Source organism: Prinia subflava, chromosome 8 (assembly GCF_021018805.1).
Source record: "Prinia subflava isolate CZ2003 ecotype Zambia chromosome 8, Cam_Psub_1.2, whole genome shotgun sequence".
In the NCBI taxonomy this organism is placed as follows: domain Eukaryota; kingdom Metazoa; phylum Chordata; class Aves; order Passeriformes; family Cisticolidae; genus Prinia; species Prinia subflava.
In genome coordinates this window covers 15,629,605-15,642,655 of record NC_086254.1, presented here as the reverse complement: position 1 = coordinate 15,642,655, position 13,051 = coordinate 15,629,605, and the positions used below count along the sequence as shown (strand labels likewise).

The window sequence follows — 13,051 nt, the reverse complement described above, 5'->3', positions numbered from 1 at the left end:
GAATTAATGAGGAATAAATCCGGAATAAATCCGGAATAAATCCGGAATAAATGAGGAATAAATCCGGAATAAATCCGGAATAAATCAGGAATTAATGAGGAATAAATCTGGAATAAATCAGGAATAAATCCAGAATAAATCAGGAATAAATCAGGAATTAATGAGGAATAAATCAGGAATAAATCAGGAATAAATCAGGAATTAATGAGGAATAAATCAGGAATAAATCAGGAATAAATCAGGAATAAATCCGGAATAAATCCGGAATAAATCAGGAATAAATCAGGAATAAATCAGGAATAAATACGAAATAAATCAGGAATTAATCAGGAATTAATCATCAGGAATAAATCAGGAATAAATCAGGAATTAATAAGGAATTAATCAGGAATTAATCAGGAATAAATCATCAGGAATAAATCAGGAATTAATAAGGAATTAATCAGGAATTAATCAGGAATAAATCATCAGGAATAAATCCAGAATAAATCCGGAATAAATCCGGAATAAATCCAGAATTAATGAGGAATAAATCCGGAATAAATCAGGAATAAATCCAGAATAAATCCGGAATAAATCCGGAATAAATCCAGAATTAATGAGGAATAAATCCGGAATAAATCCGGATGAGGGCCTGGCGGGGCCGCGTCGGCGCCGCTGCCCTGAGGGAGCGACCAAAACCCTCTGGAAATGGCTGGAATTGGAGAAATTGGTGCTGCTGGAATTGGAGAAATTGGTGCTGCTGGAATTGGACAAATTGGTGCTGCTGGAGCAGCTCCACTGAGGTTTTCTCCTGGCCGAGGATATTTGTGGGAAGAGCGGGTGATAAATGGAATTTTATTTGTGGGAAGAGCTGGTGATAAATGGGATTTTATTTGTGGGAAGAGCCGGTGATAAATGGGATTTTATTTGTGGGAAGAGCGGGTGATAAATGGGATTTTATTTGTGGGAAGAGCGGGTGATAAATGGGATTTCATTAAAGGGAAGGCTGAGCAGGGCCCCCCAGGCCCATCCATCACAGGGCCCTCAGCAGGGCCGTGTTTACTTCCCAAAATTCCGCTTCCAGAACTTTCTTCAGCTCCCAGCAGTGGCTCCGTGCCCTGGGAGAGGTGACTCAGGCAGGTGTGGCAGGCACGGAGCAGGAGCAGAGCTGGGATTCTGCTGCCAGGACTGAAGGATCCATCCCAGCTCCGCCTCAGCTGGGGGAGAGCACAACGAGATTTTTCCTTTTTTTTTTCCCATCTTTTTTCCCCTTTTTTTTTTTCCCTTTTCTTTTTTCCCATTTTTTTCCCTTTTTTTCCCATTTTTTTCCCATTTTTTTCCCTTTTTTCCCATTTTTTTCCCATTTTTTCCCATTTTTTTCCCATTTTTTTCCCTTTTTTTTCCCCAGCTCTTTCTTTCCCCAGCTTTTTTTTTCCCCAGCTTTCTTTTTTTCCCAACTTTTTTTTTCCCCAGCTTTTTTTTCCCATTTTTTTCCCCCAGCTTTTTTATTCCCCAGCTTTTTTTCCCCAGCTTTTTTTTTTTATTATTTTCCAGTTTTTTCCGCAGCTTTTCTTCTTCCCAGAAGAGCTGCAGCTCTGGGAATTCCCAACTAAAGGAGAACAAGAAGGATGGGACCTCACAACCTGGAGCTGGAATTGGACAATTCAACCCCAAAATGCAAATGGACCAAAATTTATAAAAGTGTGAGGCCTCGTGAGCTGTCATCCATTTTGTGACCTTTTTTTGACCATTTTGTGTCCATTTTGGAACCGTTTGGGGTCCATTCTGTGACCATTTTTTGACCATTTTGGGTCCATTTTGTGACCTTTTTTTGACCATTTTGTGACCAATTTTTGACCAGTTTTTGACCATTTTGGGTCCATCTTGTGACCATTCTGTGACCATTTTATGCCCATTTTGTGACCATTTTGTGCCAATTTTGTGATCATATTGTGACCATTCTGTGCCCATTTTGTGATCATTTTATGCCCATTTTGTGATCATTTTGTGTCCATTCTGTGCCCATTTTGTGTCCATTCTGTGCCCATTCTGTGCCCATTTTGTGTCCATTCTGTGACCATTTTTGTGTCCATTCTGTGCCCATTTTGTGCCCATTCTGTGCCCATTTTGTGACCATTTTGTGATCATTTTATGCCCATTTTGTGATCATTCTGTGCCCATTCTGTGCCCATTTTGTGATCATTTTATGCCCATTTTGTGATCATTCTGTGCCCATTCTGTGCCCATTTTGTGATCATTTTATGCCCATTTTGTGATCATTCTGTGTCCATTCTGTGCCCATTTTGTGATCATTCTGTGTCCATTCTGTGCCCATTCTGTGCCCATTCTGTGCCCATTTTGTGACCATTTTGTGATCATTCTGTGTCCATTCTGTGCCCATTTTGTGCCCATTCTGTGCCCATTTTGTGCCCATTTTGTGCCCATTTTGTGATCATTCTGTGCCCATTCTGTGCCCATTTTTTGACCATTTTGTGCCCATTCTGTGCCCATTTTTATTCCGCCTTGGGTGCAGCCCTGCCCAGGCCCTGTCCTGCCCAAGGTGTGCCCTAAATTTCAATAAATCTGTTTTATTCTCCAGCTCAGCCCTCCCAAGCATCACCCCCAGCACATTCCCAGCTCCTCCTGCTCTCCTTGAACCCAGCTGGGTCCTGTCCCCGTCACAGGAGCAGGACACCCCTGGGGCTGCTTCCCCATATAAAAAGGTGATGGTGGAATTTAAAAATTAGCAAAAAACCCAAGAGCAGCTGCGATTTGCTCCATTTAATTTCAATTAACCGCAGCCCTCAGGGGCCAGGAGAGACGCCAGCCCTGAGGGGATGTCCCAGTTCCCAAATTCACCCTCCCCAGCCTGCCCAGCTCCAAAATTTTCACCTCTCATCCAACCCTCTGCTCTGCCCAGCTCCAAAATTTTCAGTTGTCATCAAACCCTGCCGTGTTCAACCCATCCAGGCTTTAAAAACCTGAATTTTTCTTCCTCTGGAGGAACAAAAAAACAAACCCTGATGGGGTCAGGGAATTTCTTCTTCCTCTGGAGGAACAAAAAAACAAACCCTGATGGGGTCAGGGTATTTCTTCTTCCTCTGGAGGAGCAAAAAACCAAACCCTGATGGGGTCAGGGTATTTCTTCTTCCTCTGGAGGAGCAAAAAAACCCCAAAACCCTGATGGGGTCAGGGAATTTCTTCTTCCTCTGGAGGAGCAAAAAAAAACCCCTGATGGGGCCAGGGAATTTCTTCTTCCTCTGGAGGAGCAAAAAAAAAACCCTGATGGGGTCAGGGAATTTCTTCTTCCTCTGGAGGAACAAAAAAACCCCTGATGGGGTCAGGGAATTTCTTCTTCCTCTGGAGGAGCAAAAAAACCCCAAAACCCTGATGGGGTCAGGGAATTTCTTCTTCCTCTGGAGGAGCAAAAAAAAAAAAACCCTGATGGGGTCAGGGGAGTTCCCATCTCTGTGACCTCGGGATGCTCCTGCCAGTGCCTGGATCCTGCTGCAAACGCAGTTCAGGGGAAGAGGAAAAGGAGGAATTGTCCTGGCTGTGCCCAACTCCTCCTCCTCAGGCAGCTGATCTGCAAAAGGCAAATGGTTTCCTAAAAAAGCGACAGAAAAAACAAAACCCAAAAACCCCTGACCGAGGCAGCCTCGCCCTTAGAAAATGTAAAAACCTCGGGGACACAGTGTGGCAGGGAGGTGGCAGGGAGGTGGCAGGGAGGTGGCAGGGAGGTGGCAGGGAGGTGGCAGGGCTGGCACCTCCAGGCTGTGCCACGGCCAGGGCAGGGGCCAGAGGTGAGGCTGGGACTGCAGGAGCTCCCTGGTGGGGGTTTGGGGGTTCAGGAGTTCCCTGGAGAGGATTTGGGGGCTCAGGTGCTCTCCCTGGACAGGGTTTGGGGGCTCAGGTGCTCTCCCTGAAGAGGATTTGGGGTTCAGGTGCTCTCCCTGGACAGGGTTTGGGGGCTCAGGTGCTCTCCCTGAAGAGGATTTGGGGTTCAGGTGCTCTCCCTGGACAGGGTTTGGGGGCTCAGGAGCTCGCTGCAGAGGATTTAGGGGTTCAGGAGCTTCCTGGAGAGGATTTGGGGGCTTAGGTTCTCTCCCTGGAGAGGGTCTGGGGGTTCAGGTGCTCTCCCTGGAGAGGGTCTGGGGGTTCAGGTGCTCTCCCTGGAGAGGGTTTGGGAGCTCAGGTGCTCTGGAGAGGATTTGGGGTTTTAGGAGCTCCCTGGGGAGGATATGGGGGCTCAGGTGCTCTCCTTGGAGAGGGTTTGGGAGCTCGGGTGCTCTCCCTGGAGAGGATTTAGGGGTTCAGGAAGTCCCTGGAGAGGATTTGAGGGTTCAGGTGCTCTCCCTGAAGAGGGTTTGGGGGCTCAGGTGCTCCCTGGAGAGGGTCTGGGAGCTCAGGTGCTCCTTGGAGAGGATTTAGGGGTTCAGAAGCTCCCTGGAGTGGATTTGGGAGCTCAGGTTCTCTCCCTGGACAGGATTTGGGAGCTCAAGTGCTCTTGAAGAGGTTTTGAGGGCTCAGGTTCTCTCCCTGGAGAGGTTTTGAAGGTTCAGGAGCTCCCTGGACAGGGTTTGGGGGTTCAGGAGCTCAGGTTCTCTCCCTGGAGAGGATTTGGCAGCTCAGGTGCTCCTTGGAGGGGATTTAGGGGTTCAGGAGCTTCCTGGAGAGGATTTAGGGGTTCAGGTTCTCTCCCTGGAGAGGGTTCAGGAGCTCAGGTGCTCTGGAGAGGATTTGGGGTTTTAGGAGCTCCCTGGGGAGGATATGGGGGCTCAGGTGCTCTCCTTGGAGAGGGTTTAGGGGTTCAGGAAGTCCCTGGAGAGGATTTGAGGGTTCAGGTGCTCTCCCTGAAGAGGGTTTGGGGGCTCAGGTGCTCCCTGGAGAGGGTTCAGGAGCTCAGGTTCTCTCCCTGGGGAGGGTTCAGGAGCTCAGCTCCTCTGCCCCCTGCCCTGGGGGCTCTCTGGGCAGGAGTGGCCGCTCTGGTGCCCCCCTGCCCGGGCAGCTGCTGACCCTGCCCTGCCGGGCCCTGCCGGGGCTGCCGCGGCTCCTCCGCCCCGCCGTGCCTCAGTTGCTCTCCACCAGCTTGGCCAGGCCCTGCCTGAGCTCTCCCAGCTCGAAGATCTTCACGTCCATGAGCTCGGCCGCCCTGCTGAGCTCCCCGTGCAGCCTCTCCCTCTCGGCCAGGCTCTCGGCCAGGCTCTGCTCGGCCAGGCGCAGCCGCTGCTCCAGCTCGGCGTTCCGCGCCTCCAGCTCCTGCACGGACACACGGACACGCTGCTGTGACCCCCGGACAGCCACCCCAGGGTCACCCTGGTCACCCAGTGCCAGCTCTGTCCCCAGCCCTGCCCGCGCTGGGAGGGCGTGGGGCTGCAGCTGTGCCCAGGGATCCTCCCCAGCCCGGGGGGATTGGATCTGGATCCTCTCCAGATTGCTGGGATTGGATCTGGATCCTCTCCAGCCCGGGGGATTGGATCTGGAGCTTCCCCAGCCCAGGGGGATTGGATCTGGAGCCTCCCCAGATTGCTGGGATTGGATCTGGATCCTCTCCAGCCTGGTGTGACTGGCTCTGGAGCAGCTCTGGGTCCTCTCCATCCCAGTGGAATTGGTTTTGGAGCTGCTCCATCCTCTCCAGGATGGTGGGATTGGATCTGGAGCCTCTCCAGGCTGGTGGGATCTGCTGGAGCTGCTCCTGCCATGGAACCCCGTGTGGGGCTCCAGAGCTGCCCCCAGCCCCCAGAGGGGCAGCATTCCCCCTCTGCCATCCCCCTCTGCCATTCCCTCTGCCATTCCCCCTGGCATTCCCTCCCTGCCATCCCCCTCTGCCATTCCCCTCTGCCATTCCCTCCCTGCCATCCCCCTCTGCCATTCCCCTCTGCCATTCCCCCTGGCATTCCCTCTCTGCCATCCCCCTCTGCCATTCCCCCCTGGCATTCCCCCTCTGCCATCCCCCTCTGCCATCCCCCTCTGCCATTCCCTCTCTGCCATTCCCTCTCTGCCATTCCCTCCCTGCCATTCCCCCTGGCATTCCCTCTGCCATTCCCTCCCTGCCATTCCGAGCAGCAGCTGGGGGTGACGTGGGCGCTGAGGGTCCCCAAGGTGTCCCCATGTGTCCCCGAGGTGTCCCTGAGGTGTCCCCCAGGTGTCCCCAGCTATCCCCAGGTGTCCCCAGGTGTCCCCGAGGTGTCCCCAGGTGTCCCCAGGTATCCCCAAGGTATCCCCCAGGTGTCCCCGAGGTGTCCCCAGGTGTCCCCAGGTGTCCCCGAGGTATCCCCAGGTATCCCCCAGGTGTCCCCAGCTATCCCCAGGTATCCCCCAGGTGTCCCCAGCTATCCCCAGGTGTCCCCAGCTATCCCCAGGTGTCCCCAGCTATCCCCAGGTGTCCCCAGGTGTCCCCAGGTGTCCCCTTTACCTGCAGCTTCTGCAGCGTCTCCTCGCGCTCGCCCTCAGCCTCCCAGCGCCCGCACCTCTGGCTCTTCAGCACCTGGATCTCCTGGGGCAGAGGGAGAGGCCTTCACATTCTGCCTTTTCCATTTTCCCAATCCTGTACTTTTCCATTTTCCCAATCCTGTACTTCCCAATCCTGCTGGTGCTGCCTTCAGATTTTACCTTTTCCATTTCTCCACTCCTGTACTTTCCTATTTTTCAAATCCATCTCCTGCTGGTGGTTTCTTAAGATTTTGGCTTTTCCATTTTTCAAATCCTGTGCTGATGGTGGCTCCTTAAGATTTTACCTTTTCTATTTTTCAATCCTGTACTGCTGTTGATGTTTAAGATTTTACCTTTTCCATTCTCCAAATCCTGTGCTGCTGTTGATGCTTTAGGATTTCACCTTTTCCATTTTTCAAATCCATCTCCTGCTGGTGGTTCCTTAAGATTTTACCTTTCCTATTCTCCAAATTCTGTGCTGCTGTTGATGTTTTAGGATTTCACCTTTTCCATTTTTCAAATCCTGTACTACTGTTGATGTTTTAGGATTTCACCTTTTCCATTTTTCAAATCCTGTACTACTGTTGATGTTTAAGATTTTACCATTTCCATTTTTCAAATCCTGTGCTGCTGTTGATGTTTAAGATTTTACCTTTCCTATTTTTCAAATCCTGTACTACTGTTGATACTTTAAGATTTTACTATTCCATTTTTCAAATCCTGTGCTGCTGTTGATGTTTAAGATTTTACCTTTTCCATTTTTCAAATCCTGTACTGCTGTTGATACTTTAAGATTTTGCCTTTTCCATTTCTCAAATCCTGTACTGCTGTTGATACTTTAAGATTTTGCCTTTTCTATTTTTCAAATCCTGTACTACTGTTGATGTTTAAGATTTTACCTTTCCTATTTTTCAAATCCTGTACTACTGTTGATACTTTAAGATTTTACCATTTCCATTTTTCAAATCCTGTGCTGCTGTTGATGTTTAAGATTTTGCGTTTTTCATTTTTCAAATCCTGTACTGCTGTTGATGTTTAAGATTTTACCTTTCCTATTTTTCAAATCCTGTGCTGCTGTTGATGTTTAAGATTTCACCTTTTCCATTTTTAAATGCTGCATTAGTGCATTGCTCTAAACCCCACGTAAAGTGTGGTTGTGCCCATGTGCATTAACCCCGGTATATAAACCCAAAATTGGATTGTTTTGCCCCATTTGTGAGGAGGGAAATGGTCCCACCCCGTACCCCGATGGGTTTTGCCTGTGCCTTAATCAGAACCTTAATCAGACTTAATTAACCACTGCCAAATCTTACCTTGTATGTGTTTACCTCGATATGCTTGTGTTCATCTCAATACGATTAAATTAATCTGAATATGATTATATTAATCTCAATACAATTATATTAATCTCAATATGATTATATTAATCTCAATACGATTATATTCCTCTCAATATGATTATATTAATCTCAATACAATTATATTATTCTCAATATGATTATATTAATCTCGATATGATTATATTCATCTCAATACAATTATATTAATCTCAATATGATTATATTAATCTCGATACGATTATATTAATCTTGATATGATTATATTCATCTCAATACAATTATATTTATCTCAATACAATTATATTCATCTCGATACAATTATATTAATCTCAATATGATTATATTCATCTCGATACAATTATATTAATCTCGATATGATTATATTAATCTCAATATGATTATATTCATCTCAATACAATTATATTAATCTCGATATGATTATATTCATCTCAATACAATTATATTCATCTCAATACAATTATATTCATCTCAATACGATTATATTCATCTCAATATGATTATATTCCTCTCAATACAATTATATTAATCTCAATACAATTATATTAATCTCGATATGATTATATTCATCTCAATATGATTATATTAATCTCAGTATGATTATATTAATCTCAATACAATTATATTAATCTCAATACGATTATATTAATCTCGATATGATTATATTCATCTCAATACAATTATATTTATCTCAATACAATTATATTAATCTCGATACAATTATATTAATCTCAATATGATTATATTAATCTCAATACAATTATATTTATCTCAATACAATTATATTCATCTCAATACAATTATATTGAATCTCAGTATGATTATATTCCTCTCAATACAATTATATTAATCTCAATACGATTATATTCATCTCAATACGATTATATTAATCTCAATACGATTATATTAATCTCGATTAAAAACTGCTGCTAGAATTTAATTTGGATTTTTTGGGGACCCTCATTCCTGACCCAAGGGGGGCTCTGGCTTTTCCCTGGAACGCGGGGAACTTCCCAAACTTTCCAAACGCTCTGGGGCTGATTTGGGGGGGTTTTCTCGGTGTCTCACCTCATCCTTGGCCTTGATCAGCAGCTCCAGCTCCTCCAGGGTCTGGCTCAGCTCCTCCTTGTTGTTCTCGCTGGAGGAGTCGTGGGTGCCCTGCGCCTCCAGCTCTGCACCTGCCGGGACACAGGACCCGTCCCCTCAGCCCTGCCTGGCCCCCTGCCCCTCTCTGCACCCCCAAACCCACCCAAACTGGGGCTGGAATTAAAAACAAAATAAAAAATCCCTCCTGCTCTGCCTGGATCACGCCCAGAAACGCTTTGTGGCTAAAAATAAAAACCACTTTGGAGGCTCTGTCTGTCCTTTCTCCGTGAGTTTTGCACTTCCAGCACAGCTGAAGGGGCTGACACCAAACACCCGAGATCCAGCTCTGTTCACACCTCTGGATTTTAATTTCCAAAATCCCTGGAAATGCAGATCCAGCTCCGCTCACACCTCTGGATTTGATTTCCAAAATCCCTGGAAATGCAGATCCAGCTCCGTTCACACCTCTGGATTTTAATTTCCAAAATCCCTGGAAATGCAGATCCAGCTCCGTTCACACCTCTGGATTTTGATTTCCAAAATCCCTGGAAATGCAGATCCAGCTCCGTTCACACCTCTGGATTCTGATTTCCAAAATCCCTGGAGCTGCTGCAGATCCAGCTCTGTTCACACCTCTGGATTTTAATTTCCAAAATCCCTGGAGCTGCTGCAGATCCAGCTCCGTTCACACCTCTGGATTCTGATTTCCAAAATCCCTGGAAATGCAGATCCAGCTCCGTTCACACCTCTGGATTCTGATTTCCAAAATCCCTGGAGCTGCTGCAGATCCAGCTCTGTTCACACCTCTGGATTTTAATTTCCAAAATCCCTGGAGCTGCTGCAGATCCAGCTCCGTTCACACCTCTGGATTCTGATTTCCAAAATCCCTGGAAATGCAGATCCAGCTCCGTTCACACCTCTGGATTTTAATTTCCAAAATCCCCGGAAATGCAGATCCAGCTCCGTTCACACCTCTGGATTTTGATTTCCAAAATCCCTGGAAATGCAGATCCAGCTCCGTTCACACCTCTGGATTCTGATTTCCAAAATCCCTGGAAATGCAGATCCAGCTCCGTTCACACCTCTGGATTTTGATTTCCAAAATCCCTGGAAATGCAGATCCAGCTCCGTTCACACCTCTGGATTTTAATTTCCAAAATCCCTGGAAATGCAGATCCAGCTCCGTTCACACCTCTGGATTTTGATTTCCAAAATCCCTGGAAATGCAGATCCAGCTCTGTTCACACCTCTGGATTTTGATTTCCAAAATCCCTGGAAATGCAGATCCAGCTCCGTTCACACCTCTGGATTTTGATTTCCAAAATCCCTGGAAATGCAGATCCAGCTCCGTTCACACCTCTGGATTTTGATTTCCAAAATCCCTGGAGCTGCTGCAGATCCAGCTCCGTTCACACCTCTGGATTTTAATTTCCAAAATCCCTGGAGCTGCTGCAGATCCAGCTCCGTTCACACCTCTGGATTCTGATTTCCAAAATCCCTGGAAATGCAGATCCAGCTCCGTTCACACCTCTGGACTCTGATTTCCAAAATCCCTGGAAATTCAGATCAGCTCCGTTCACACCTCTGGATTTTAATTTCCAAAATCCCTGGAAATGCAGATCCAGCTCTGTTCACACCTCTGGATTTTGATTTCCAAAATCCCTGGAAATGCAGATCCAGCTCCGTTCACACCTCTGGATTCTGATTTCCAAAATCCCTGGAAATGCAGATCCAGCTCCGTTCACACCTCTGGATTTTAATTTCCAAAATCCCCGGAAATGCAGATCCAGCTCCGTTCACACCTCTGGATTTTGATTTCCAAAATCCCTGGAAATGCAGATCCAGCTCCGTTCACACCTCTGGATTCTGATTTCCAAAATCCCTGGAAATGCAGATCCAGCTCCGTTCACACCTCTGGATTTTGATTTCCAAAATCCCTGGAAATGCAGATCCAGCTCCGTTCACACCTCTGGATTTTAATTTCCAAAATCCCTGGAAATGCAGATCCAGCTCCGTTCACACCTCTGGATTTTGATTTCCAAAATCCCTGGAAATGCAGATCCAGCTCCGTTCACACCTCTGGATTTTGATTTCCAAAATCCCTGGAGCTGCTGCAGATCCAGCTCCGTTCACACCTCTGGATTTTAATTTCCAAAATCCCTGGAGCTGCTGCAGATCCAGCTCCGTTCACACCTCTGGATTCTGATTTCCAAAATCCCTGGAAATGCAGATCCAGCTCCGTTCACACCTCTGGACTCTGATTTCCAAAATCCCTGGAAATTCAGATCAGCTCCGTTCACACCTCTGGATTTTAATTTCCAAAATCCCTGGAAATGCAGATCCAGCTCTGTTCACACCTCTGGATTTTGATTTCCAAAATCCCTGGAAATGCAGATCCAGCTCCGTTCACACCTCTGGATTCTGATTTCCAAAATCCCTGGAAATGCAGATCCAGCTCCGTTCACACCTCTGGATTCTGATTTCCAAAATCCCTGGAAATGCAGATCCAGCTCCGTTCACACCTCTGGATTTTGATTTCCAAAATCCCTGGAGCTGCTGCAGATCCAGCTCCGTTCACACCTCTGGATTTTGATTTCCAAAATCCCTGGAGCTGCTGCAGATCCAGCTCCATTCACACCTCTGGATTCTGATTTCCAAAATCCCTGGAAATGCAGATCCAGCTCCGTTCACACCTCTGGATTTTGATTTCCAAAATCCCTGGAAATGCAGATCCAGCTCCGTTCACACCTCTGGATTTTGATTTCCAAAATCCCCGGAGCTGCTGCAGCTCCGCAGCCGAGCTGGAAGGGTTTACCAAGCAAACCCTGAAAGAATTCAGCTCGGTGGTTTGGATTATTCATGAGGATTCATTTTTAACAGCTGAAAGCTTTTAAAGGCAGGAAAAGCTGCAGCAGCTGCTGCTGGGGCTGCTCTGAGCTCTGCAAACACCTCCAGAGACCAGGAACTCATCCAGGGTGGATCCTGACTCTGGATCTGCCGGGATCACCGGGATCTGGTCAGGATCCAAACACCTCCAGAGACCAGGAACTCATCCAGGGTGGATCCTGGCTCTGGAGCTGTTGGGATCACAGGGATCTGGTCAGGATCCAAACACCTCCAGAGACCAGGAACTCATCCAGGGCGGATCCTGGCTCTGGAGCTGTTGGGATCACCGGGATCTGGGCAGGATCCAAACGCCTCCAGCAACCAGGACCTTGCTCAGAGCAGATCCTGGCTCTGGAGCTGCCGGGATCCAAACACATCCAGTGCCCAGGAAGGGATCACAGCTCCCAGGACCTTGTCCAGAGCGGATCCTGGCTCTGGAGCTTTGCACTTCTGTTCCCTCCAGAAATCTCAGGAAGGGAAAATTCCACAACTTTGCACTTTTGTTTCCTCCCAGGAATCTCAGGAAGGGAAAATTCCAAGACTTTGCACTTCTTTTCCCTCCCTTTCCCCTCTCAGCACCTCCCCAGCCCTGCATTTCCTCACTTCCCTGCACACCAGGCTCATGCATCACCCCAGATTTTCTGGATTTGTTGGGAAAAACGAGACCAGAGCGCGGCTGGGGTGGGTTTTTTCCCCAAAAATCCGGGTTTTTTCCCCCCAAATCCAGGTTTTTTTCCCCCCAAATCCAGGATTTTTCCCCCCAAATCCGGGTTTTTTCCCCCCAAATCCAGGATTTTTCCCCCCAAATCCAGGACTTTCCCCCCAAATCCAGGATTTTTCCCCCCAAATCCAGGATTTTTCCCCCCAAATCCAGGATTTTTCCCCCCAAATCCAGGGTTTTTCCCCCCCAAATCCAGGATTTTTTCCCCCAAATCCAGGATTTTTCCCCCAAATCCAGGATTTTTCCCCCCAAATCTGTGTTTTTTCCCCCCAAATCCAGGTTTTTTCCCCCCAAATCCAGGATTTTTCCCCCCAAATCCAGGATTTTTCCCCCAAATCCGGGTTTTTCCCCCAAATCCAGGATTTTTCCCCCAAATCCAGGATTTTTCCCCCCAAATCCAGGATTTTTCCCCCTAAATCCAGGATTTTTCCCCCAAATCCAGGATTTTTCCCCCCAAATCCAGGATTTTTCCCCCCAAATCCAGGATTTTTCCCCCAAATCCGGGTTTTTTTCCCCCCAAATCCAGGATTTTTCCCCCCAAATCCGGGTTTTTCCCCCCAAATCCAGGATTTTTCCCCCCAAATCC

The 13,051-nt window shown here is 47.5% G+C and overlaps 2 protein-coding genes across 2 annotated transcripts in view; one reads left to right on the top strand and one right to left on the bottom strand.

The window, feature by feature from the left end:
* The first annotated feature begins 2,441 nt into the window (after positions 1 to 2,441).
* Positions 2,442 to 5,007, top strand: LOC134553628 (spidroin-1-like). The gene is made up of 3 exons (XM_063403541.1): positions 2,442 to 3,926; positions 3,959 to 4,706; positions 4,889 to 5,007. Exons 1-2 carry the CDS (start codon positions 3,464 to 3,466, stop codon positions 4,411 to 4,413), a joined length of 918 nt encoding a protein of 305 aa, XP_063259611.1. The 5' UTR covers positions 2,442 to 3,463; the 3' UTR covers positions 4,414 to 4,706; positions 4,889 to 5,007.
* Positions 5,008 to 5,040: 33 nt separating this feature from the next.
* The window catches only part of HOMER3 (homer scaffold protein 3), a 23,235-nt gene continuing 15,224 nt past the window's right edge, over positions 5,041 to 13,051 (bottom strand). The window contains exons 7-9 of the mRNA XM_063404832.1: positions 8,841 to 8,950; positions 6,398 to 6,478; positions 5,041 to 5,241 (exon numbers count right to left, since the gene is read on the bottom strand). Coding sequence (XP_063260902.1) covers positions 5,053 to 5,241; positions 6,398 to 6,478; positions 8,841 to 8,950 — 380 coding nt within the window. The 3' untranslated portion in view covers positions 5,041 to 5,052. The remainder of the gene's footprint in view (positions 5,242 to 6,397; positions 6,479 to 8,840; positions 8,951 to 13,051) is intronic.

What these genes read in the sequence shown, in the direction of transcription:
- LOC134553628 (XM_063403541.1), top strand. Translation starts at nt 3,464, where the DNA reads ATGCTCCTGCCAGTGCCTGGATCCTGCTGCAAACGCAGTTCAGGGGAA. An exon ending in GAAGAGGATTTGGGGTTCAG is followed by an intron (nt 3,927 to 3,958) that starts GTGCTCTCCCTG and finishes TTGGGGGCTCAG; the next exon opens with GTGCTCTCCCTGAAGAGGAT.